Source organism: Eretmochelys imbricata, chromosome 3 (genome assembly GCF_965152235.1).
Source record: "Eretmochelys imbricata isolate rEreImb1 chromosome 3, rEreImb1.hap1, whole genome shotgun sequence".
Classification (NCBI taxonomy): domain Eukaryota; kingdom Metazoa; phylum Chordata; order Testudines; family Cheloniidae; genus Eretmochelys; species Eretmochelys imbricata.
In genome coordinates, this window is record NC_135574.1 from 2,414,554 (window position 1) to 2,437,371 (window position 22,818).

Genomic DNA, 22,818 nt, shown 5'->3' on the forward strand with positions numbered 1-22,818 from the left:
GGACCTGCTGGGCAATCAGCTTCTGTCTCATGCTGAAGTCCTGATCATAGACTGTTTACAAGCCTATTCCATGGAAGGCACATATCCATCTACCTATTTTCCTTTTCCTACCACTCAACTGTCCTGCCCAGTGAACACCCACCCTCCTGCCCCAAACAATAGCGAGAAGCAGGGCACAGCCACAACCTCTGAGAACATAAGAGCCTCTACACCCCAACCTGTCTCCCGCAGCATATTCAAATAATGAAAATATTCAGTGGTGTGAAATTCAACAGTTTATTGAGAAAGTGGTTACAAGAAAAAAAATGTGGTTAGTTTTCTCCATTTCCATGAGGTAGATATGGGTATTGCATGCTGCAAAGATACTGAGATTACAGCTTCCTGCTGAGGTATATATGCCTTATAACAGACATTTGTATAGGAAAATATGTTTACCCTAGGGATAGCACAGTGTACAACTCTTAATGGCTTCTGATCGGTTTACACAGAAAAAGACCAAGTTAAGGCTTTGAACAGTCACTGCAGAACCCCACCTATTTTTCTCTGCAATTTCAGCAGGTCTGCAGGGGACATAAAGCAGAATCTTAGACTGAGAAATTGCTTGATTTTGATCTGAACATTATGTGGGATAGCTGTGCAGTCATTTGCTCCCCGAGATAGCTTACAATTCCCATGAAGAACTTCTGGCAGAGAGGGAGGGAGGGACCATCTTGGTGAGTAACTTCACACCTTGTTTCTCTGGTCTGCCCTTTGCCTTTCTAATTAAGGCCATTCTCTGCCTCCTGGTCACCCACCTCAGTGTAACATTATCAACACAGAGGGGGGAGGGACAGCTCAGTAGTTTGAGCACTGGCCTGTGAGGGTTGTGAGTTCAATCCTTGAGGGGGCCATTTAGGGATCTGGGGCAAAAATTGGGGATTGGTCCTGTTTTGAGCAGGGGGTTGGACTAGATGACCTCCTGAGGTCCCTTCCAACCCTGATATTCTATGATTCTATGATTACAATCCATCTTGCCCCCAGATACCCTCCGGTAACCCTTCTGAGACCATATAACCATCTCCAAGGCACAGCTTAAACCGCAAAGCCAAACCGGGACCATAATCCCCAAAACCTCACAGCCTTCAACGCACATCTACAAACCCCAAAATCCAAAGCTAGATTCCCTGCACACTCCTTACCACCTCTGAGGTTCTCCCAAACCTGGAAAGAATCTCAGGGAGCGGAAACATGAAATACATGTTAAAAATGCTATCACTGCCTCTCTGGACTATGAAGAATAACCCCTTGTTTTTTCTTCCTACTCCTGCAGCCACAGTGCCTGTAGTGGCCAGATCCTCAAAGACAGGGCCTTTATCAAGGTCTGAGCAGCTTGCTAAGCTGAGGGAGAAGAACTGGAAAATCAGGGAAGAAATGTTTGCAGACCTCACTGCAGACTTCCCCCAAAACTTGAAAACAATAGCAAGCTGGAGATTGGATCTGAGAGACACCAGAGAAAGTGTTGCAGTGGCCAGAGACAGCGTGGCCATGGCAAAAGTCACCATAGAGAAAGACAGGGAGATGCAGTAGTAACTCCTGGAGGTCACATAGACTCAGAATGCTCCGTTGCAGCACACAGACATTCCAGTGCCCTCAACCAGGACCCAGCCATGTTCTGCAACCCCTGAACAATACAGAATACTGAGAACATCAGCGTATGTTCCCCCAATGAAACCTTACAGTTGTGCTCCCAGTTACCATTCCTCTCCCCAGCTGAAGCTCAGGGCAACAAAAACAATTGTCCCGAGAGCCCAGCTCTTTCATGCCATGTAACACATCTGGTACTTTGAGGCTTGACATCAGAAGGCAGAAGAACAAGAAGAGACAGAGGCAAGACGTATATTCACCTGTGAATTGGAGCCTGCCTTCCACTGCACTGTGTCACTTTAAAGCAGTGTTTCATTATTAAACACTGCTTTAAATATTTCATTATTAATCATAATTAAAGATTTTATTTTTGGTTGTTACATAAATTGTTTTTAATAATAAAAATCATTAAAATTAATTCAAAAAGACTTGGCAATGCATGTGTGACAAAGTAGGAATTTTCTGTAAAGTTTTTATGATTCCTCTGTGAGCCTTAGTTTCCCTCTGCACTTTGCATTGCTAAGTGGGCACAAAATGCATTGCATTGCTAAGTGGGTGCAAAAGGTTAAAAAGCTGTTCTTGGGGAAGAGCGGGAAACATAAGGTATTGTCTTACATTACTGATTGGGATGGAATGAAAGGGTCATTAAGCACTGACTAAAACTGACCCATATTGATGGAGGGTCCGCAAAGACAATGGGAGATGTAAGGACTGAACAACGGACACTTATACATGGGAAACTGAACTCAGCATGAAAGGTGTCATGTGGCTGGCATAAAAGTTGGCTTTTGGGAGAGAGACAGCAGTTCTCACTTGGGATTGCCAAAGAGAGAGGGAGAGAGAGCCAAAAATGGATTCCAGCATAGCTGTGAGGAGAGCTTGCTTGGCCAGAATGAACTACACCTTAACATTGATTTCTCTGCGACTTCCAGAGCTGTGTTCCAGTTGATTGATAAATCCTGCTCTGTTTTGAAAAGGCTGCCTGGTAACACTGAATATCCTTGTGGAGGTACATTGGTCCCTGGACTGCCTGGGCAGAGCTCACCGTGCAAAGCAGGATTACTGGAGCCCAGGGGCTCAGTCTCAGAGGCATTGAGGCTGGGTCCTACCCTAAAGAAAGAGTTGGTCCCTTTGGGGGTCTGGCATACTGAAGTGGTTCCTCCAGGGCACTGTTTAAAAGCTGGGGCATGCTGTGGATCTGTGGCAGCATGGTACACAGAAAAAACCTAAATTTTGCATGTCATAGATTTTTCTAAAAGTATAAAAGCACAGACATGATAAAATAAGGAGCGTCATAATGTGCCACTTCCACCACCCATAAAAGACTCCAACGCTCACAATCCACTCTCCCCACTACTCTCTGGGATAATAGCTGGATGTACAGCTGAACCTTTTCAGGCCTGAGACTCAAAGTAAGAGCAATATACATCCCTGACAGTATTGCCATGGCTGTTTCCATTTTCAACTGGCTGCTTAAACCGCTGAGCAAGTCCCCGTCACTCAGCCTCCCATCGACTGTTAAGGCTTTCTCCTTTACTCTCACAGCAATTTTGCAAAATACATGTAGCTATAATCCTAGGCAAATTAGCCCATAAAGAGAGCCACCTTCTTTTCAGATTGCCGAATACACACTCCACTGTTATTCTGCAACTACCGAGGCACTAGTTAAACCAGTTCCATTCTTCTGTCCAAGTGGTCTGTGAATTGCTTCATTAGCCAGGGAAGCAGAGAATAAACTGGGTCTCCCAGGATAACCAGAGCATTCTCCACACCATTAATGTTCATAGTGATCTGGGGGGAAAAGTCTCCTTTATTCTTTAAAGTAAACAGAGCAGCATTCTGAAAGATACTAGCATTGTGGACCTTTCCAGACCACCCTGCATTTATGTTTGTGAACATGTCATGGTGGTCAACCAGGCCTAGGAGCAACCATGTAGAAATACTCCTTTCTGTTCATAAACTCTGAGCCCTGATGTGGGGGCCAAATGATAGGGACATGGGTCCCATCAATTACCCCAACCCAGTTTGGGAACCCCATGTATGCAATGCCATCAAAAATCTCCTGAGCATCACCAAGCTTTAAAACCCAGTACAACGATACCTTATGCGTGACATCACACACTTGCCTCACAATGGACCCACCAGCCGGTCTCCCTATGCCAAATTGGCTGGCTACAGACTGGTAGCATTTGGGGGTGGTTGGCTTCTAGATGGCAATGGTGACACGCTTCTCAATGGGTATGGGGCACTGCATGCTGGGATGCTGTTGCTGCGGCTCCAGGGCTAGTTCAGCACTGATCTCGAAAAGGTTGTCTTCACCATTGTGATGGGGTTCACTCACCACTGTGGCATCTCCTGCTGGCTGTCCTGGGGATTAGCTCTGTTCATCAGTGCGCCCTCTTCTGGTGATGTCCAGCTGCCGTCACTTCTGCTTCAGGACCCACATCACTCCAACAACTGCAGCGTCCTCTGCAGGACACAGCCATTCGGCTGTGCTGTACTCTGTGCTCCCCCACTTCCAGTATCGCAGTCCACTGTCCAGCCACTTCCCTCAGTGGCTACTTCAGCCAATTGGCCACTTCCTCAGTGGCAAGGCGGGGGATGGGAGGGGAGAAACCCAGGCCCATCTACTACTCCGGCCCAGGGACTCTGTAGATGGCTGCCACTTGCTGCGTCCCCTCCAACTCCTCAGTAGATCTCCCCGAGACATTTCCCCGTGGCCTCAGCACCCTCTTTGTCCTTGCTTCAAGGCCTCAGCCTGCAGATCCCTGCAGCCCACCAGGAGCTGCCTTTAACTCCCCCAGTCTCTGCCTGTAGCACTGTTCTGTCCAGGGTGCTTGCTGCCTTCAGCCTACAAGGTAGCCAGTCCTCTTCCCTCAAAGTCCAGGGAGTGACTGAAGTGGCTCTGCTCTGCAGTCCTTCTTTTATGGGCCAACCTGGCCCTTCTCTAATTGGCTGCCTTTTGTGCAGCCTCCCTAGGGCTCTAATAACCTTTTATAGGCCAGTATGGGGCAGATGCCCCATCATCACATCCCCAAAATTCTGTCACCAAATTCTGCTGATCATTCCAGGTCTGCAGAAAGATCTTCTCTCATCCACTGGTGCTGATTTCCCAAGCCCAAGAACCGTGCTGTGAACTGCTCCAAGAAGAGTTTGTGAAGCAGCAGTTGCGCGGTGTCATCCTCGTCTTCCTCGTCCTCTTCCTCTGCTGCGGCTGGAGGAGCTGCTGCTACAGCCCCATCATCTCCTGGGTAGTGCACAGCTGCCCTGTGTGCACACTATTAGTACAGCTTCCATATTGCGCCCTAACCCCTGTGCGTCACACCATATGAACTAAGCACCCCATGTAGATCAGGCCTCAGGAATCTCAAAAGAAACTATGCAACTGGTTTCTACTTTGTGTGAAGAACTGGCATTAACAAAGGCAACAAAACAGCAAGACTGGTCTTCCTGAATGGCTTTGGAGGAAATACCCTCTATAAAACTTTAGCATTTCTGTAGTAAAAATTACTCAATACAAGAAAATAGCTCTTTAAAGAGATCAAAAAGCAGCAGCGGCAATCAAGCCTTGTTTTATGAACCTCAGACACACTCGGTGCAGCTGCAGTAGCATTTGAAACAAGTCAGAACACTAACAGTGACGCATAATTCATTCTATTTCTACCTCTTGTAAAGATGTAAACAGTAAATTTAGTGAGGTATAGATACCTTTTCGTCGGAGTGGGTGCTCCGGAGGACATATGGGTAACCATGGTGTCATTCATGTTTGTCAGAGGTCGAGGAGGACTAAAATAGAAATAACGTATTCCATGTTAATGATTAAAAACCAGCAGTAAATACAGATAAAGGTGAAAACAAAACTATTATTCTATGTAACAACATTAGGTCAAAGGTACCAACTAATTCAAATACCTAAGTAACAGGAGTACCTAAGTAGGCAGGGGTGTTGTGTTCAGATTGCCTTAAAGAGTTCCTGTGTCAGGTTAAAATGCGGGTAAAAAACGGTTATTTAAATGCACAGTGACTGTTGTTTTTCAATATGCTGTGCACATATACATTCCACAGCAGGTGTCTGTGCACCCCATGCACTTGAGTCAGATTTCTGCCTGCAGTACAACCAGGAAGCACATGTGCTCCTGCTCTTCTCATGCTCTCAGGCAAGGGCATAAAAGAGGTGTGGTCACCACTTCCCTCATTGTTCCTTCGCACTGACATATGTACTGTTCAATGTAGCAGGAAAGCTGGGAGGGTTGTAGAATGTGTGTATGTGCAATGTAAAATGTATGTTGAAGAACCACAGTTACTGTATGGGTAAGTAACTTTTTTTTTTAAACTCTCAGTGATTGTGCCAGCAGGTGACTCCTCAGCAGTTCCCTTGTAGGTGGAGGGACTTTGAATCATCTGAACAGAGACTGTAACACCAACTTGCCAAAGTTGCATCATTACGAGAGGCCTGACTGATGGTATAGTAAGCAGAACAAGTATGTACAGGTGACCATGTCACTTCCTTGCAGATATCAGCTACTGGAGCATTGCTCCAAGAACATGAAGTATTTCTTCAGCTTTAGAAGAATGGAGCTTTGGGGGGAAAAACAATAGAATGGAAAATGAATGGAAAACAATGGAAAATGAATAGTTTGCTTCAGACAATGGTTATGCTTTAGGCATAAACTTAGGGTGTGGTCTAAGGGAAACCTTGCTTTTATAGAAAACCACAAAAGGAGGACCGTTCAGAAGGACTTGAAGTTCTGAAACCATCCTAGAAGAAGCAATCACCACCAGAAAAGCCATCTTCATAGACAATAACAATAGTGAGGTTATAGCCATAAGCTCAAAGAGAGGTCCTATGAGTTTGGAGAGGGCTAGATTGAGATCCCATACAGGTACAGGATCAGAAACAGGAGGGTAAACGTTGACTAGACCTTTCAAGAATTGGAAACAAGAGGGTGAGAGAAAATGGAAAACCCATCACTGGTGAATGTAGCACAGAAATGGAAACCCCGTGAACTCTCACGGAACTAATAAAAAAATCTGATGATTTCAGGGGAAACAAGTAGTCCAGCACATCTGCAACTGCCGTAAGATGGGGTGATATGTGTTGAGATTGCACCCAGATCAAAAATCTCTTCCAGTTTGTGGAGTATGTTGCTCTTAGTCTAGTGGATTATTTTCTGCTATTCACCAACATGTCTGAACCCCACAGGAGCACAATTTCTCATGGGAATTCAACCAGAAATGATCTATGCTGTAAGGTTGAGACACTGGAGGTTGGGATGTAGAATCTTGCTTTGGTTCTTAGATAGAAGATACTCGACTAGTGGTAAAGTTACCGGCGACCAGACAGAAAGCTGATGTAGGTCCATGAACCAATAGTTTCTTGGCCACATTGATTCAACAAGGATTAATATTGGTTGTTCTCTTTTCAGCTTCTTGAGTACCTTCAGAATCAGAGGAACTCAGCCAGACATAGGAGATGAATGGACCATGGAAAAAGAAAGGCATCTGTGATGGAACCCAGACTGTGGCCTGCCCTGGAGCAAAATATTATGCACTTGTTATTCAGGTTGGTTGCAAACAAGCCTATTGCTTGGTACCCCCCAGTGGTGGAAGATCTGAAGCAAAATATCCTTCCTGACTGACCATTCATGAAAGCCTTCAGGGAAACATTGAGACAAATGCACAAATTCCAGTTGAGGCTATTTTGCACCTTCCTGCTTGTTTAGATAGAACAAGACAGTGGTGTTGTATGTAAGAACTTGTACCACCTGTTTCCCAACCCTGGACAAACATTTTGCAGACCCAAAGAATAGCTTGGAGCTCTAACACATTTATGTGGAGGTGAAACTTCCTGAGGTGACCAAAGAGGTTATGTCTGTAGTTGACTGAGATGGGCTCCCCAAACTTTGGTAGACAACTTTCCAGAATCATAGCTGGTTCTGGAGACAAAAATGGCACTTCTTTGTGCACACTGTTCGGGGTTCTAGCACCAGCTGAGAGACTGAAACACTGATGCAGGTACACAAAGCTGCATGTCCAAGGGGTGCCTAAAAGGATGATATACCAAATGGAGCCATTCCTGTAGACAGTGAAGGTGAAGTCTGGCATGCAGAGTTATGTACGTGCATGAGGTCAAATGGTCTGGAGCTGAAGGTAGGCATGTCATTGAGTTGGACTTGAGACTTTCTGAGAGATTGAAACCTTCCCTGAAAGGAGAGCCATAGTGGTCATGCTGTCGAGTTCTGCTCCTATGAGTTGTGTTGGTTGTAACTCTGATTTGTCCGAATTTAGTTTCAGATCCAGATGGGAGAATAGCTGTTTGATGACTAGGATACTGTTTTGGTCCTGGTCACTTGATGCTCCACGAACTAGCGGATCATTTGGGTAAGGAAAATTTGAATGCTCAAATGGCAGAGGTGGGATGCTACTGCTGCTATGTATTAGGCAAAGACCCTTGGGGCAGATGACAGTCTGAAGAGAAGCACTGCGTACTAGTAATAGTTAGAACCTGCTATGAATCGAACTTCCTATGGCAAGGATGTATCACCACATGGAAGTATGCATCTTGTAAACTGAGGGTGCCATACAAATTTCCCATCTCCAGGGAAGGGATAATAGAAGCAAGCAAACCATCCTGCAATTGCTTTCTTAGATCTAGAATGGGGCAAGGCCACCAGATTTCTTGGGAGCAGGAAGTAATGGGAATAGAAGCCATTTCTTCTGTGTTAGTAAGGACCTTCTTTCCTCACTTCCAATTCTAGAGATCATAGTTCTTGAAGTAATAGTCTTGTGAGAAGTGTCCCTGAAAGGGACAAGGAAGGTGGGTTGGGAAAAGGGAGGAAGTTCATGGGGTAACATATCCCTCCTTTAATGTGCTGAGCACCCAGTTGTCTGATGTGATGCTTTCCCAAGCACAGTGAAAGAGGAACAGGTATCATCCAAATGGAGGAGGTATAGTTCGTGTGCTGTCCTTGACCAAGAAGTCAAAAAGATTGCTTGGAAGTTGCAGCTGTCTGGTGAGAAGGGACTCCTGCTGACGAAGATGCTTGGAGACATCAAGGAGGTCTTCACTTTCTCTCAGAAGCATACTGTGAGTGACCTCTGTGGGAAAGACGGTGTGGAGTAAGATTATGGACTGAACTGTTTCCTCTTGTTAACCAAAGTATAAACTCCTATTGAATGAAGTATTGCACAAGAGTCCTTCAATGTGCACACAGTGTCATCTGTTTTAGTAGAACACAGTGTAGAACCCTCAAAAGGTAAGATTTCTATGGTGTTCTGCAGCTCCCTTGGAATGCCAGAAGCCTGTAGTGAAGAATAATGCTGCGTAGAGATTACAGTGATCACACAATGCAAGGACATAGCAGCAGCATCTATTGCTGCCTTGTGGTATGAATGAGCTGTAAGATATCCCTCTGAAACCAAAACTAAAAACTGTTCTTCATATTCCTCTGGCAATTTGTCAGCAAATTTAGAAATGGCAGAGAAATTAGCAAAGCTATATTTTGACAAAAGAACCTGATAATTAGCAACTCTCATTTGAAGAGTGGCAGTGGAATAAACCGTTTAGCCGTATAAATCAGTCTCTTATATTTCTTATCTTTGGGAGTGGCCTTAATATGGGATTGATGGGACCTCTTGTTAAGCCACCAAAGAATCAGGAACTAGATGGGTAAAGAAACAGTCAAAATCTTATTGAGGGACTTGGTATCGTCTGTCCACTTGCTTGGCTGGAGTCTGCCAGAGAGTTTTCACTGACTCCAGTAAGGCTTCACTGACAGGAAGCACAACGCTTCCTGGGGCAGGAGTCTGTAATATTTAGGAAAGTATCTGGATTCTCTTGCACAAGTTCCACCTGCACCCCTAAAGAACTGGTCACCACCTCATGAGGTCCTGAAAAAACTCTGAAGTCCTCTAGGAGGCGGAGGGGAGACAAGAATGGCATTCTTACTGTTAGTCCAGAGCAATCCCATTATTCCAAAACTTCTGGTTAAAAGAAACTTACTTGTGTTCCCCCAACAAAGGACACAGTTGTGGTCATCTGCTATAGAGCAGCAAGAAAAGGGAAGAAAGAAAAAAATTCCTGAATCAAATATCAAGGCTATCTAAGCAGAAGAATTCTATTCTCACAGGGAATTTTAACTATCCACGTATATACTGGGTAACCCGTGGGTATATATTGGGTAACATATCCAAACAAGTACACTCAAAAAAATTTCTAACTTCTAGAACTAGAAGTCACTTAATGATTCAGAAAATACAGAGTCAAACCAGAGAAGCAGCCATCTTGAATTTCCTTCTTACTTATCAGAAGAAAATAATTTAGGAAATGAACTTGTAAGCTCTTCAGAGCAGGGACCATGCCCTTCTATGTATTTGTGCACCACCTAGCACTGTGAGGTCATAAGAATGATTTGCATTCTAAACAGATTTGCAGAGACAGCGATAAACATTTCACAGAATGAAGCAGTATATAGGTACTTTAGAGAGATTTCAGAAAGCCAATTTTTAGCAATCATAAAATCATAGAATACTGGGGTTGGAAGGGACCTCAGGAGGTCATCTAGTCCAACCCGCTCCTCAAAGCAGGACCAATCCCCAACTAAATCATCCCAGCCAGCACTTTGTCAAGCCTGACCTTAAAAACTTCTAAGGAAGGAGATTCCACCACCTCTCTAGGTAATGCATTCCAGTGTTTCACCACCCTCCTAGTGAAAAAGTTTTTCCTAATATCCAACCTAAACCTCCCCCACTGCATCTACCTCTCCTCCCAGTTTAGTGTCATCTGCAAACTTGCTGAGGGTGCAATCCACACCATCCTCCAGATCATTAATGAAGATATTGAAGAAAACCAGCCCGAGGACCGACCCTGGGGGCACTCCACTTGATACCGGCTGCCAACTAGACATGGAGCCATTGATCACTACGCGTCCAGGACCTCCCTCTATCGCCATGAGTTTTCAATAGCTCTGCAATCACATCCACCAACTCCTTTGGTCCCACGGGCTTGTGCTCATCCAGCTTCTCTAAATAGTCCTGAACCACTTCTGTCTTCACAGAGGGCTGGTCACCTCATCCCCATGCTGTGCTGTCCAGTGCAGCAGTCTGGGAGCTGACCTTGTTCGTGAAGACAGAAGCAAAAAAAAGCATTGAGTACATTAGCTTTTTCCACATCCTCTGACACTAGGTTGCCTCCCTCATTCAGTAAGGGGCCCACACTTTCCTTGACTTTCTTCTTGTTGCTAACATACCTGAAGAAACCCTTCTTGTTACTCTTAACATCTCTTGCTAGCTGCAACTCCAGGTGTGATTTGGCCTTCCTGATTTCACTCCTGCATGCCTGAGCAATATTTTTATACTCTTCCCTGGTCATTTGTCCAATCTTCCACTTCTTGTAAGCTTCTTTTTTGTGTTTAAGATCAGCAACGATTTCACTGTTAAGCCAAGCTGGTCACCTGCCATATTTACTATTCTTTCTACACATTGGGATGGTTTGTCCCTGTAACCTCAATAAGGATTCTTTAAAATACAGCCAGATCTCCTGGACTCCTTTCCCCCGCATGTTATTTTCCCAGGGGATCCTGCCCATCAGTTCCCTGAGGTTGTCAAAGTCTGCTTTTCTGAAGTCCAGGGGCTGTATTCTGCTGCTCCCCTTTATTCCCTGTGTCAGGATCCTGAACTCGACCATCTCATGGTCACTGCCTCCCAGGTTCCCATCCACTTTTGCTTCCCCTACTAATTCTTCCCGGTTTGTGAGCAGCAGGTCAAGAAGAGCTCTGCCCCTAGTTGGTTCCTCCAGCACTTGCACCAGGAAATTGTCCCCTACACTTTCCAAAAACTTCCTGGATTATCTGTGCACCGGTGTATTGCTCTCCCAGCAGATATCAGGGTGATTGAAGTCTCCCATAAGAACCAGAGCCTGCGATCTAGTAACTTCCGTTAGTTGCCAAAAGAAAGCCTCGTCCACCTCATCCCCCTGGTCCGGTGGTCTATAGTAGACTCCCAGCACGACATCACCCTTGTTGCTCACACTTCTAAACTTAATCCAGAGACTCAGGTTTTTCTGCAGTTTCATACCGGAGCTCTGAGCAGTCATACTGCTCTCTTACGTACAGTGCAACTCCCCCACCTTTTCTGCCCTGCCTGTCCTTCCTGAACAGCTTATATCCATCCATGACAGTACTCCAGTCATGTGAGTTATCCCACCAAGTCTCTGTTATTCCAATCACATCATAATTCCTTGACTTTGCCAGGACTTCCAGTTCTCCCTGCTTGTTTCCCAGGCTTCGTGTATTTGTGATAGGCACTTGAGATAACCCGCTGATCGCCCCTCTTTCTCAGTATGAGGCAGGAGCCCTCCCCTTTCACGCGCTCCTGCTCTTGCTTCCTCCCAGTATCCCACTTCCCCACTTACCTCAGGGCTTTGGTCTCCTTCCCCCGGTGAACCTAGTTTAAAGCCCTCCTCTCTAGGTTAGCCAGCCTGCTTGCGAAGATGCTTTTCCCTCTCTTCGTTAGGTGGAGCCCGTCTCTGCCTAGCACTCCTCCTTCTTGGTACACCATCCCATGGTCAAAGAATCCAAAGCCTTCTCTCCGACACCACCTGCGTAGCCATTCTTTGACTTCCACGGTTTGACCATCTCTACCCAGGCCTTTTCCTTCCACGGGGAGGATGGACGAGAAGACCACTTGCGCCTCAAACTCCTTTATCCTTCTTCCCAGAGCCACGTAATCTGCAGTGATCCGCTCAAGGTCATTCTTGGCAGTATCATTGGTGCCCACGTGGAGAAGCAGGAAGGTGTAACGATCCGAGGGCCTGACAAGTCTCGGCAGTCTCTCCGTCACATTGCGAATCTTAGCTCCTGGCAAGCAGCAGACTTCTCGGTTTTCCTGGTTGGGGCGGCAGATAAATGACTCAGTCCCCCTGAGGAGAGAGTCCCCGACCACCACCACCCGCCTCCTTCTCTTGGGAGCGGTGGTCGTGGAACCCCCAACCCTAGGACAGTGCATCTCATGCCTTCCAATCGGTGGAGTCTCCTTCTGCTCTCTTCCCTCAGAGGTATCATCTGGTCCACTCTCCGCATTAGTACCTGTGGAGAGAACATGAAAACGATTACTTACCTGTATCAGCGTTGTTGGTACATGGACGTTCCTCTTTTTCCTTCTGGAGGTCACATGATGCCAAATTTTTTCACCGTCCTCCTGTCCCCGATGTGCAGCCTGCTCTGAATCTTCAGAACCTTGTGCCCATAGAAGCATATCGTGATGTCTGTCCAGGAAATCTTCAGTTTCTCTTATGCAACGCACGGTCGATACCTGTTGCTCCAGACCTTGAACCTTCTCTTCCAATATGGAGACCAGCTTGCACTTTGTACAGACATGGCTTATGGCTTTTCTCTGAACTCTCTTTAATTTATCATCCTCCTCCTTGAATTGTGGACACCAGAACTGGACGTAGGATTCCAGCAGTAGCCACCCCAGTGCCACATACAGAGGTAAAATAACCTCTTTACTCCTACTCAAGATTCCGCTGTTTATCCATCCAAGGATCATATTAGCCCTTATGGCCACAGCATTGCACTTGAATCTCACGTTTAGCTGATTATCCATGACCAACTCCAAAACCTTTTAGGAGTCACTGCTTCCCAGAATATAGTCTCCTATCCTCTAAATATGGCCTAAATTCTTTGTTCCCAGATGTATACATTTAAATTGGGCATGATTAAAATACATCTTGTTTGCTTGCACCCAGTTTACCAAGCAATCCAGAATGCTCTGAATCAGTGACCTGTCCTCTTCATTATTTATCACTCCCACAATGTGCATGTCATCTTCAAACCCATCAGTAATTGATGTTTTGTTTTCTTCCAGGTCATTAGTAAAAATGTTACATAGTGTAGGGCCAAGAACCAATCCCTATGGGACCGTTTGATGATGATTCCCCATTTACAATTACACTTTGAGACTTAAAAAGAAAAGGAGTACTTGTGGCACCTTAGAGACTAACAAATTTATTAGAGTATAAGCTTTCGTGAGCTACAGCTCACTACATTGGATGTAGCTCACAAAAGCTTATGCTCTAATAAATTTGTTAGTCTCTAAGGTGCCACAAGTACTCCTTTTCTTTTTATGGATACAGACCAACCCGGCTGCTACTCTGAAACCTGTCATTTTGAGACCTGTCAGTTAACCAGCTTTTAATCCATTTAATGTGTGCTCTGTTAATTTTATATCTTTCTAGTTTTTTAATCAAAATGTCATTCCATACCAATTCAAATGGCTTACAGAAGTCAAAGAATATTACATCTACACTATTACCTACATCAACCTACTTGTAAGGAGTCGTCAGTGGAGGGATGCAAGGAGTGGGGTGATGTGGCCAAAGCAAAGAGCCAAGTAAATTATCTGTGGAGCAACATCTTGAATGCATACAATTGGGGCAATATCACATCTGTCAAGGCCAGAGAAGAGGATGCTGTAGTAGTTGAAATGTTAGATGATGAGGGCCTGGAAGGGAAGTTTAGCTGTGTACTTGGAGAGAAAAGGCTGTGTCTTAGAGATACACAGAAAGAATCAGCAAGATTTAGACACAGCCTGGATGTGAGGATCTAAAGAGAAGGCCATGTCAAAGATGACACCCATATTAAAGGCCTGAGTGACAGGAAGGATAGTAGCGTTGTCCACCACGACAGAGAAAGCAAGGATAGAGGAAGGTTTGGGGGCATAGATTAAGAACTCTGTTTTGGCCACATGGAGCTTAAGCTGACAGCTGGTCATCCACAATGCAATATTAGAGTGACACATCAAGATCTTAATTGAGAGTTCACAAAAGGAGATTTTGAGTGGATAGGTAGATCTGCAAGTTGTCGTCATAGAGATGATAGTTGAATGTGGGTATGTGAATGAATGAGAGGTTTCAGAATAACAGCCGTGTTAGTCTGTATTCGCAAAAAGAAAAGGAGTACTTGTGACACCTTAGAGACTAACCAATTTATTTAAGCATAAGCTTTCGTGAGCTACAGCTCACTTCATCGGATGCATACTGTGGGAAGTGTAGAAAACCTGGATTTCCGCTGGAAATGGCCCAACTTGATTATCATACACATTGTAAGGAGAGTGATCACTTTAGATAAGCTATTACCAGCAGGAGAGTGGGGTGGGAGGAGGTATTTTTTCATGCTTTGTGTGTATATAAAAAGATCTTCTACACTTTCCACAGTATGCATCTGATGAAGTGAGCTGTAGTTCACGAAAGCTTATGCTCAAATAAATTGGTTAGTCTCTAAGGTGCCACAAGTACTCCTTTGAATGAATGAGATAACCCAGGGACAAGGTGTAGAGGGAAAAGGGGTAGGTTTTCCTGCAGTATTTTTCTGTACTGTGTAATAACTGATCTCTCTTTCCTTCTCTTCCCCATCCAACCCTATCAATTTTTCTGCTATGCTGTGTTATCTTCTTCCTTCATCCCAGTTTCTAACCTCTCTGCTTGCTCCCTGTATCATTCCTTTCCTCTCAAGTTCACCATTCCCAATGCCTCTGCAGTCTTCCCATCTTCATTTTCTCAGACACACACCCTCCTTTCTCATTCATAAGAAAAGCCACACATGTCTATAAAAAACTCTCTTTCCCCACAAAATCTCTCACTTGCATACCCATACTCTCTTCTGCCACTCCTCAAAGTCAGGCAGAGTTTCCTTCTGCCACCACCCACACTAAAACTCTAACATACACAATAGCTGTGCACGGGGTCAGTGGCGGGTGCTGATATTAAACAAAACAAAAACATAGAAGTTAGGGCTATCGATTAATCGCAGTTAACCATGCGATTAACTAAAAAAATTAATCGCGATTAATCACAGTTTAAATTGCACTGTTAAAGAACAGAATACCAACTGAAATTTATTAAATATTTCGGATGTTCTTCTACATTTTCATATATATTGTATTCTGTGTTGTCACTGAAATCAAAGTGTATATTATTTTTTATTACAAATATTTGCACTGTAAAAATGATAAACACAAGAAATAGTATTTTTCAATTCACCTCACACAAGTACTATAGTGCAACCTCTGTCATGAAAGTGCAACTTACAGATGTAGATTTTTTTTATTACATAACTGCACTCAAAAAAAAAAAGCAAAACTTTAGAGCCTGCAAGTCCATTCAGTCCTACTTCTTATTCAGCCAATTGCTCAGACAAACAAGTTTGTTTACATTTGCAGGAGATAATGCTGCCCTCTTATTTACAATGTCACCTGAAAGTGAGAACAGGCATTTGCATGGGACTTTCATAGCCGGCACGGCAAGGTATTCATGTGCCAGATATGCTAAACATTCATATGCCCTCTTCCCGCTTCGGTCACCATTCCAGAGGACATGCTTCCATGCTGATGACGCTCACTAAAAAATTAATGGGTTAATTACATTTGTGACTGAACTCCTTGGGGGGGAATTGTATGTCTCCTGCTCTGCTTTACCCGAATTCTGCCATCTATTTCATGTTATAGTAGTCTTGGATGATGACCCATGTTGTTCATTTTAAGAACACTTCCACTGCAGATTTGACAAAACACAAAGAAGATACCCATGTGAGATTTCTAAAGATTGCTACAGCACTCGACCCAAGGCTTAAGAATCTGAAGTGCCTTCCAAAATCTGTGAGGGAAGAGGTGTGGAGCATGCTTTCAGATGTCTCAAAAAAGAGCAAACACTCCAATGCGGAAACTACAGAACCCGAAGCACAAAAAAAGAAAATCAACCTTCTGCTTGTGGCATCTGACTCAGATGATGAAATTTAAACCATGTGTTGGTCTGCTCTGCTTTGGATTGTTATCAAGCCGAACCTATCATCAGCATGGACGCATGTGCCCTGAAATGGTGGTTGAAGCATGAAGGGACGTAGAATCATAGAATCATAGAATATCAGGGTTGGAAGGGACCCCTGAAGGTCATCTAGTCCAACCCCCTGCTCGAAGCAGGACCAATTCCCAGTTAAATCATCCCAGCCAGGGCTTTGTCAAGCCTGACCTTAAAAACCTCTAAGGAAGGAGATTCTACCACCTCCCTAGGTAACGCATTCCAGTGTTTCACCACCCTCTTAGTGAAAAAGTTTTTCCTAATATCCAATCTAAACCTCCCCCACTGCAACTTGAGACCATTACTCCTCGTTCTGTCATCTGCTACCATTGAGAACAGTCTAGAGCCATCCTCTTTGGAACCCCCTTTCAGGTAGTTGAAAGCAGCTATCAAATCCCCCCTCATTCTTCTCTTCTGCAGGCTAAACAATCCCAGCTCCCTCAGCCTCTCCTCATAAGTCACGTGTTCTAGACCCCTAATCATTTTTGTTGCCCTTCGCTGGACTCTCTCCAATTTATCCACATCCTTCTTGTAGTGTGGGGCCCAAAACTGGACGCAGTACTCCAGATGAGGCCTCACCAATGTCGAATAGAGGGGAACGATCACGTCCCTCGATCTGCTCGCTATGCCCCTACTTATACATCCCAAAATGCCATTGGCCTTCTTGGCAACAAGGGCACACTGCTGAAATATGAATCTTTAGCCCATCTGGCATGTAAATATCTTGCAATGCCAGCTACAACAGTGCCATGCGAACGCCTGTTTTCCCTTTCAGATGACATTGTAATCAAGAAGCGGGCAGCATTATCTCCTGCAAATGTAAACAAACTTGTTTGTCTGAGCGACTGGCTGAATAAGAAGTAGGACTGAGTGGACTTGCAGGCTCTAAAATTTTACATGGTTTTATTTTTGATTGCGGGTTTTTTTGTACATAATTCTACATTTATATCACAGAATATCAGGGTTGGAAGGGAGGTCATCTAGTCCAACCCCCTGCTCAAAGCAGGACCGATCCCCAATTAAATCATCCCAGCCAGGGCTTTGTCAAGCCTGACCTTAAAAACTTCTAAGGAAGGAGATTCCACCACCTCCCTAGGTAATGCATTCCAGTGTGTCACCACCCTCCTAGTGAAAAAGTTTTTCCTAATATCCAACCTAAACCTCCCCCACTGCAACTTGAGTCCATTACTCCTTGTTCTGTCATCTGCTACCACTGAGAACAGCCTAGCTCCATCCTCTTTGGAACCCCCTTTCAGGTAGTTGAAAGCAGCTATCAAATCCCCCCTCATTCTTCTCTTCTGCAGACTAAATATAACTCTACCCTGATATAACGTGGTCCGATATAATGCGAATTCGGATATAACACAATAAAGCAGCACTCTTGGGGGCGGGGCTGCGTGCTCCGGCAGATCAGCGCATCAGCGTGTCTGGCTCCCACACGCTGCTCTGAGCAGCATGTTAAGGGTGCTGGGCCGGGGCCGAGGGGTTGGATAATGGGGCCATGGTGGGAAGGGGAACAGGGGTCGATTCAGACGTGCAGGGGCAGCGCGGCGAGGCTGCAGCGGGGCTCCACCAGGCTGCGGCGACCCGGGGGCGGCTCATGGCTGGAAGTTCATGCCGCAGCCCGGGTGCCTGCAGCCAGAGGGAGCGGGTCCATGCTGCAGCCCCGGCCCTGGCCCCGAGCCTCCTGCGCCCTGACCAGAGGGTGCTGCACGCTCTGCTGTGCAGGGCGGTTTTGCCGCCGCTGCTAAAGCCACTTCGCTCAGCTCCTGCCTCCCTCCTGTGCCCCCACCCAAGACCCTCAGTCCCTACTAACAAAAATGATTTAGTTCGCAAGTTTACAAATATTTTTATCCTAAAGGAATAAAAATATCTTTCCTAGTTAAATTTCAAAGCACATTATTTCTTTGTACACTCTAATCCTTCTACCCTGATCTAACACGATTTCACCTATAAGGCGGTAAGATTTTTTGGCTCCTGGGGACCGCGTTATATCGGGGTAGAGGTGTAATCCCAGTTCCCTCAGCCTCTCTTTATGAGGAGAGGCTGAGGGAACTGGGATTGTTTAGTCTGCAGAAGAGAAGAATGAGGGGGGATTTGATAGCTGCTTTCAACTACCTGAAAGGGGGTTCCAAAGAGGATGGATCTAGACTGTTCTCAGTGGTAGCTGACGACAGAACAAGGAGTAATGGTCTGAAGTTGCAGTGGGGGAGGTTTAGGTTGAATATTAGGAAAAACTTTTTCACTAGGAGGGTGGTGACACACTGGAATGCATTACCTAGGGAGGTGGTGGAATCTCCTTCCTTAGAAGTTTTTAAGATCAGGCTTGACAAAGCCCTGGCTGGGATGATTTAATTGGGGATCGGTCCTGCTTTGAGCAGGGCGTTGGACTAGATGACCTCCTGAGGTCCCTTCCAACCCTGATATTCTATGATTCTATGATTCCTCATAAATCATATACCGCAGCCCCCTAATCATTTTTGTTGCCCTCCGCTGGACTCTCTTCAATTTTTCCACATCCTTTTTGTAGTGTAGGGCCCAAAATGGGACACACTACTCCAGATGAGGCTTCACCAATGCCGAATAGAGGGGAACGATCACGTCCCTCGATCTGCTGGCTATGCCCCTACTTATACAGCCCAAAATGCCGTTAGCCTTCTGGGCAACAAGGGCACACTGCTGACTCATATCCAGCTTCTCATTTACTGTGACCCCTAGGTCCTTTTCTGCAGAACTGCTGCCTCACCATTCGGTCCCTAGTCTGTAGCAGTGCATGGGATTCTTCCGTCCTAAGTGCAGGACTCTGCACTTGTCCTTGTAGAACCTCATCAGATTTCTTTTGGTCCAATCCTCTAATTTGTCTAGGTCCCTCTGTATCCTATTCCTACCCTCCAACATATCTACCACTTCTCACAGTTTCATGTCATCTTCAGACTTGCTGAGGGTGCAATCCACGCCATCCTCCAGATCATTAATGAAGATATTGAAGAAAACTGGCCCCAGGACTGACACTTGGGGCACTCCGCTTGATACCGGCTGTAAGTTCAACTTTCATGACAAAGAGATTGCACTACAGTACTTGTTATTAGTTGAATTGAAAATACTATTTCTTTTGGGTTTTTTTACAGTTGCCCCTCTGCCATGTACATTGGTCAAACTGGACAGTCTCTACGTAAAAGAATAAATGGACACAAATCAGACATCAAGAATTATAACATTCAAAAACCAGTCGGAGAACTCTTCAATCTCTTTGGTCACTCAATTACAGACCTCAAAGTTGCAATTCTTCACAAAAAAACTTCAAAAACAGACTCCAATGAGAGACTGCTGAATTGGAATTAATTTGCAAACTGGATACAATTAACTTAGGCTTGAATAGAGACTGGGAGCGGATGGGTCATTACACAAAGTAAAACTATTTCCCCATGTTTATTTCCTCCCCCCATTCCTCAGATGTTCTTGTCAACTGCTGGAAATGGCCCACCTTGATTATCACTACAAAAGGTCCCCCGCCCCGCCCCCATTCTCCTGCTGGTAATAGCTCACCTTAAGTGATCACTCTCCTTACAGTGTGTATGGTAACACCCATTGTTTCATGTTCTCTATGTATATAAATCTCCCCACTGTATTTTCCACTGAATGCATCCGATGAAGTGAGCTATAGCTCATGAAAGCTTATGCTCAAATAAATTGGTTAGTCTCCAAGGTGCCACTAGTCCTCCTTTTCTTTTTGCGAATACAGACTAACACGGCTGCTACTCTGAAACCTATTCACTTATGTGTAAGCTACACCATCAGTTTTATCTCCTCTGACTTTAGCCCTAAATATTACATTATTTAATAAGGAGTGCATGGTTTTGTGTGTGCTTCAGTCAACTGTGTGTTCAATACAAGGAAACCACACTGAAGTTTTGCACATTCTTATTGTTTCTCTATGCTGGGGCTTCTCAGAACTTAAAGAACTAGATAGCCACAGTAGGAACATAAGGATTATGCCAGGAACATAAGGATTATCTGTAAAGGATAAACAAGTCAGGAAGAATATACCTTTTCTATCTTTTCTTCTGGGGATGTGAGACAGCGAATCTGCCCCACACTGGCCCTGACAGGGTTGAAACACAGCCGGGAGGGCTGCAGGGAAACAGCCAATTAGGGCAGTGGCTGCAGCCAATTAGAGCAGTCGCTGGACCAGCCACTCAGGGCCCAGCCAGCCCATATAAAAGGAAGCTGTAGGCCAGAGCAAGGCAGTCTGCTGTAGGAAGCCCAAGGAAGGGGACTGGTTTTCTAGAGGGCTGCAGAGACTAGGAGCCGGAGCCGGAGCCGGAGCCGGAGCCGGAGCCGGAGCCGGAGCCGGAGCCGGAGCCGGAGCCGCGGGGGCTGTGGGGAAGTGGCCCAGGGAATTGAGACAGACTGGTGGAGAAAGAAAGGAGGGACAGCAGGAAGCTGTTGTTTACAGGGTCTCTGGGATGGGCACAGAGTAGTGGGTGGGCTTGAGTCCCCCCTGCCCCTCACTCGCTGCTGAAGAAGTGGCCAGGCTATGGCTGCTGCGAGTAGTGACTAGACTTTTGTGGAAGGAGTCCCCCAGAAGGGGAGAACCTGGATTGTGACATGGCCGGAGGGCTGTGCCACGAAGCAGAGGCCGTGAGACTGGAACTGCAGAGGGTCTGCAGGCAGAGATGAGGATGGAAGAGCCACCACCACCACTGGAGGGCACACTTGCTGACGGAGCTAATGCCAGAAATGGCCAGCAGGAGGTGCCAGTGTGGTGAGTGACCCTGTCACAGGATTCAAAACCTCCCTCAAAAATAAAATGTTATTTCCCCCTTTAAAAATGATGGACTTACTATTGTTTTTAAAAGGTTTGGTCTTTTTTGTCTCCCCCACCCCTTTAAAATATACATTCATTAGAAATACAGGACTAGGTCCTTAGCTGTACTTACAGCCCTTGTTATACTGCAAGGGAATCACCAGGTAGCAACCCCTAGACATGGCAAAAAGAGGGGGAGATGGAAGAGGAGTGCAGCTGCACTCCAGCTATCCCTTGCTGACAATTCAGCACCTAGGGCAACCACCTTTGCTTCCCCTTTGAATCCTGCACCAAGCAGAGCTCAGCTGGACTGGAGGATCCAGCCCATCTGGTTCTAATTTTTCTCACTGCAGGAGAGAACGGAGCCAATGTTTATATGTCCTGAATAATCATATCACAGCTGAAGGCTGAAACCTCAGCTCCAGCTCTCCTGGTCTCCAGACGAGAGGGGGCTTCTAATACACTTGTAAGGGAACCCTATTTGATAAACTATTTACACAGCTTTCTGATATGCTCAAAGAATTAGTATGGATGCATTAAAACTGTTAGAGCTGTGCTTAAACAATTTTCTAACTGAGATAGGAGCTTACGTTAGAAAACGTTTCTTTAAAAAACCCAACAACACATCATCTTACACAGTTTTGGCCCATTATTATAACAATGCCATTGTTGAGTTTTAGATTTATTGTTTTTTCATTACTCTAGTTTAGCTTTCTTCAGTTTACAAGAAAGAACATGGTTATTCTGTCTGATGTTCAAATCTAACCTGGAATCTCAGACAAGATGGATTCTTTCTGGCTTGTTCATCACCACCAAAAATACTGAAGACCAGAGTCTATCCTCAGTTACACTGGCATAACTCTTATTTTCTTCAGTGGGATTATGCAGGTATAAATGATAGGAGGATTTGGCTCTCCAACTTGAAGTTAACGATTCTGTTCATGATGTATGAGCCATAACTTAAACTGACTCACTTTGCCACATATCTGATGGCTCTGCAGAGCTAATGTTTATTTTAGTTACAGAAGTGAGCAGATGTGACTCTAAATGCATCCAAGGATCAGCTCTGAATAAAGAGGAACCATTTTTATACAGTCATGTTTCAGAGTAGAACTATATGGTTTCCATGCAAGTGCAGACAGCGCCTCAGGGCATCTGAAGATTCAAATCAATTCCCACTTCATCTCTGCTCTATCTAGGTTCTTATTTTAGCTCATGGGAACCTGGGAGAGCTGCTGCTTAGGTTTCAGTATTGAGCTTTGATGTCACCATTCAGATCCTCCGAAGATTTACCAAAATTCTCCAGCAAAGAGTGGACAATTGGTACCTGATATTTCTAGCATTAAATAAAATAGAGGGCTGTCTTTATTTATAGTCAAGAAGAAAAAGGGCACACTTTCTATCCTTTGCAGTTCACCTTTAAAATGAAATTCAAGCCATATATATATTCTGACTTACCAGGCCACAGTTTTACAGCAAGTTAAGAACTGCATTTGAGGAAGGCAATCCAATGTAAACCTGTAATTCTACTTATAAA

The 22,818-nt window shown here is 45.1% G+C and overlaps 1 protein-coding gene across 19 annotated transcripts in view; it reads right to left on the reverse strand.

Annotated features, from left to right (window-relative positions):
- DTNB (dystrobrevin beta) overlaps positions 1–22,818 on the reverse strand; it is a 375,219-nt gene that overhangs the window by 171,213 nt on the left and 181,188 nt on the right. For all 19 annotated transcript variants that reach the window (XM_077812270.1, XM_077812266.1, XM_077812264.1 and 16 more), the window contains one exon: positions 5,332–5,409. In XM_077812270.1, coding sequence (XP_077668396.1) covers positions 5,332–5,409 — 78 coding nt within the window. The remainder of the gene's footprint in view (positions 1–5,331; positions 5,410–22,818) is intronic.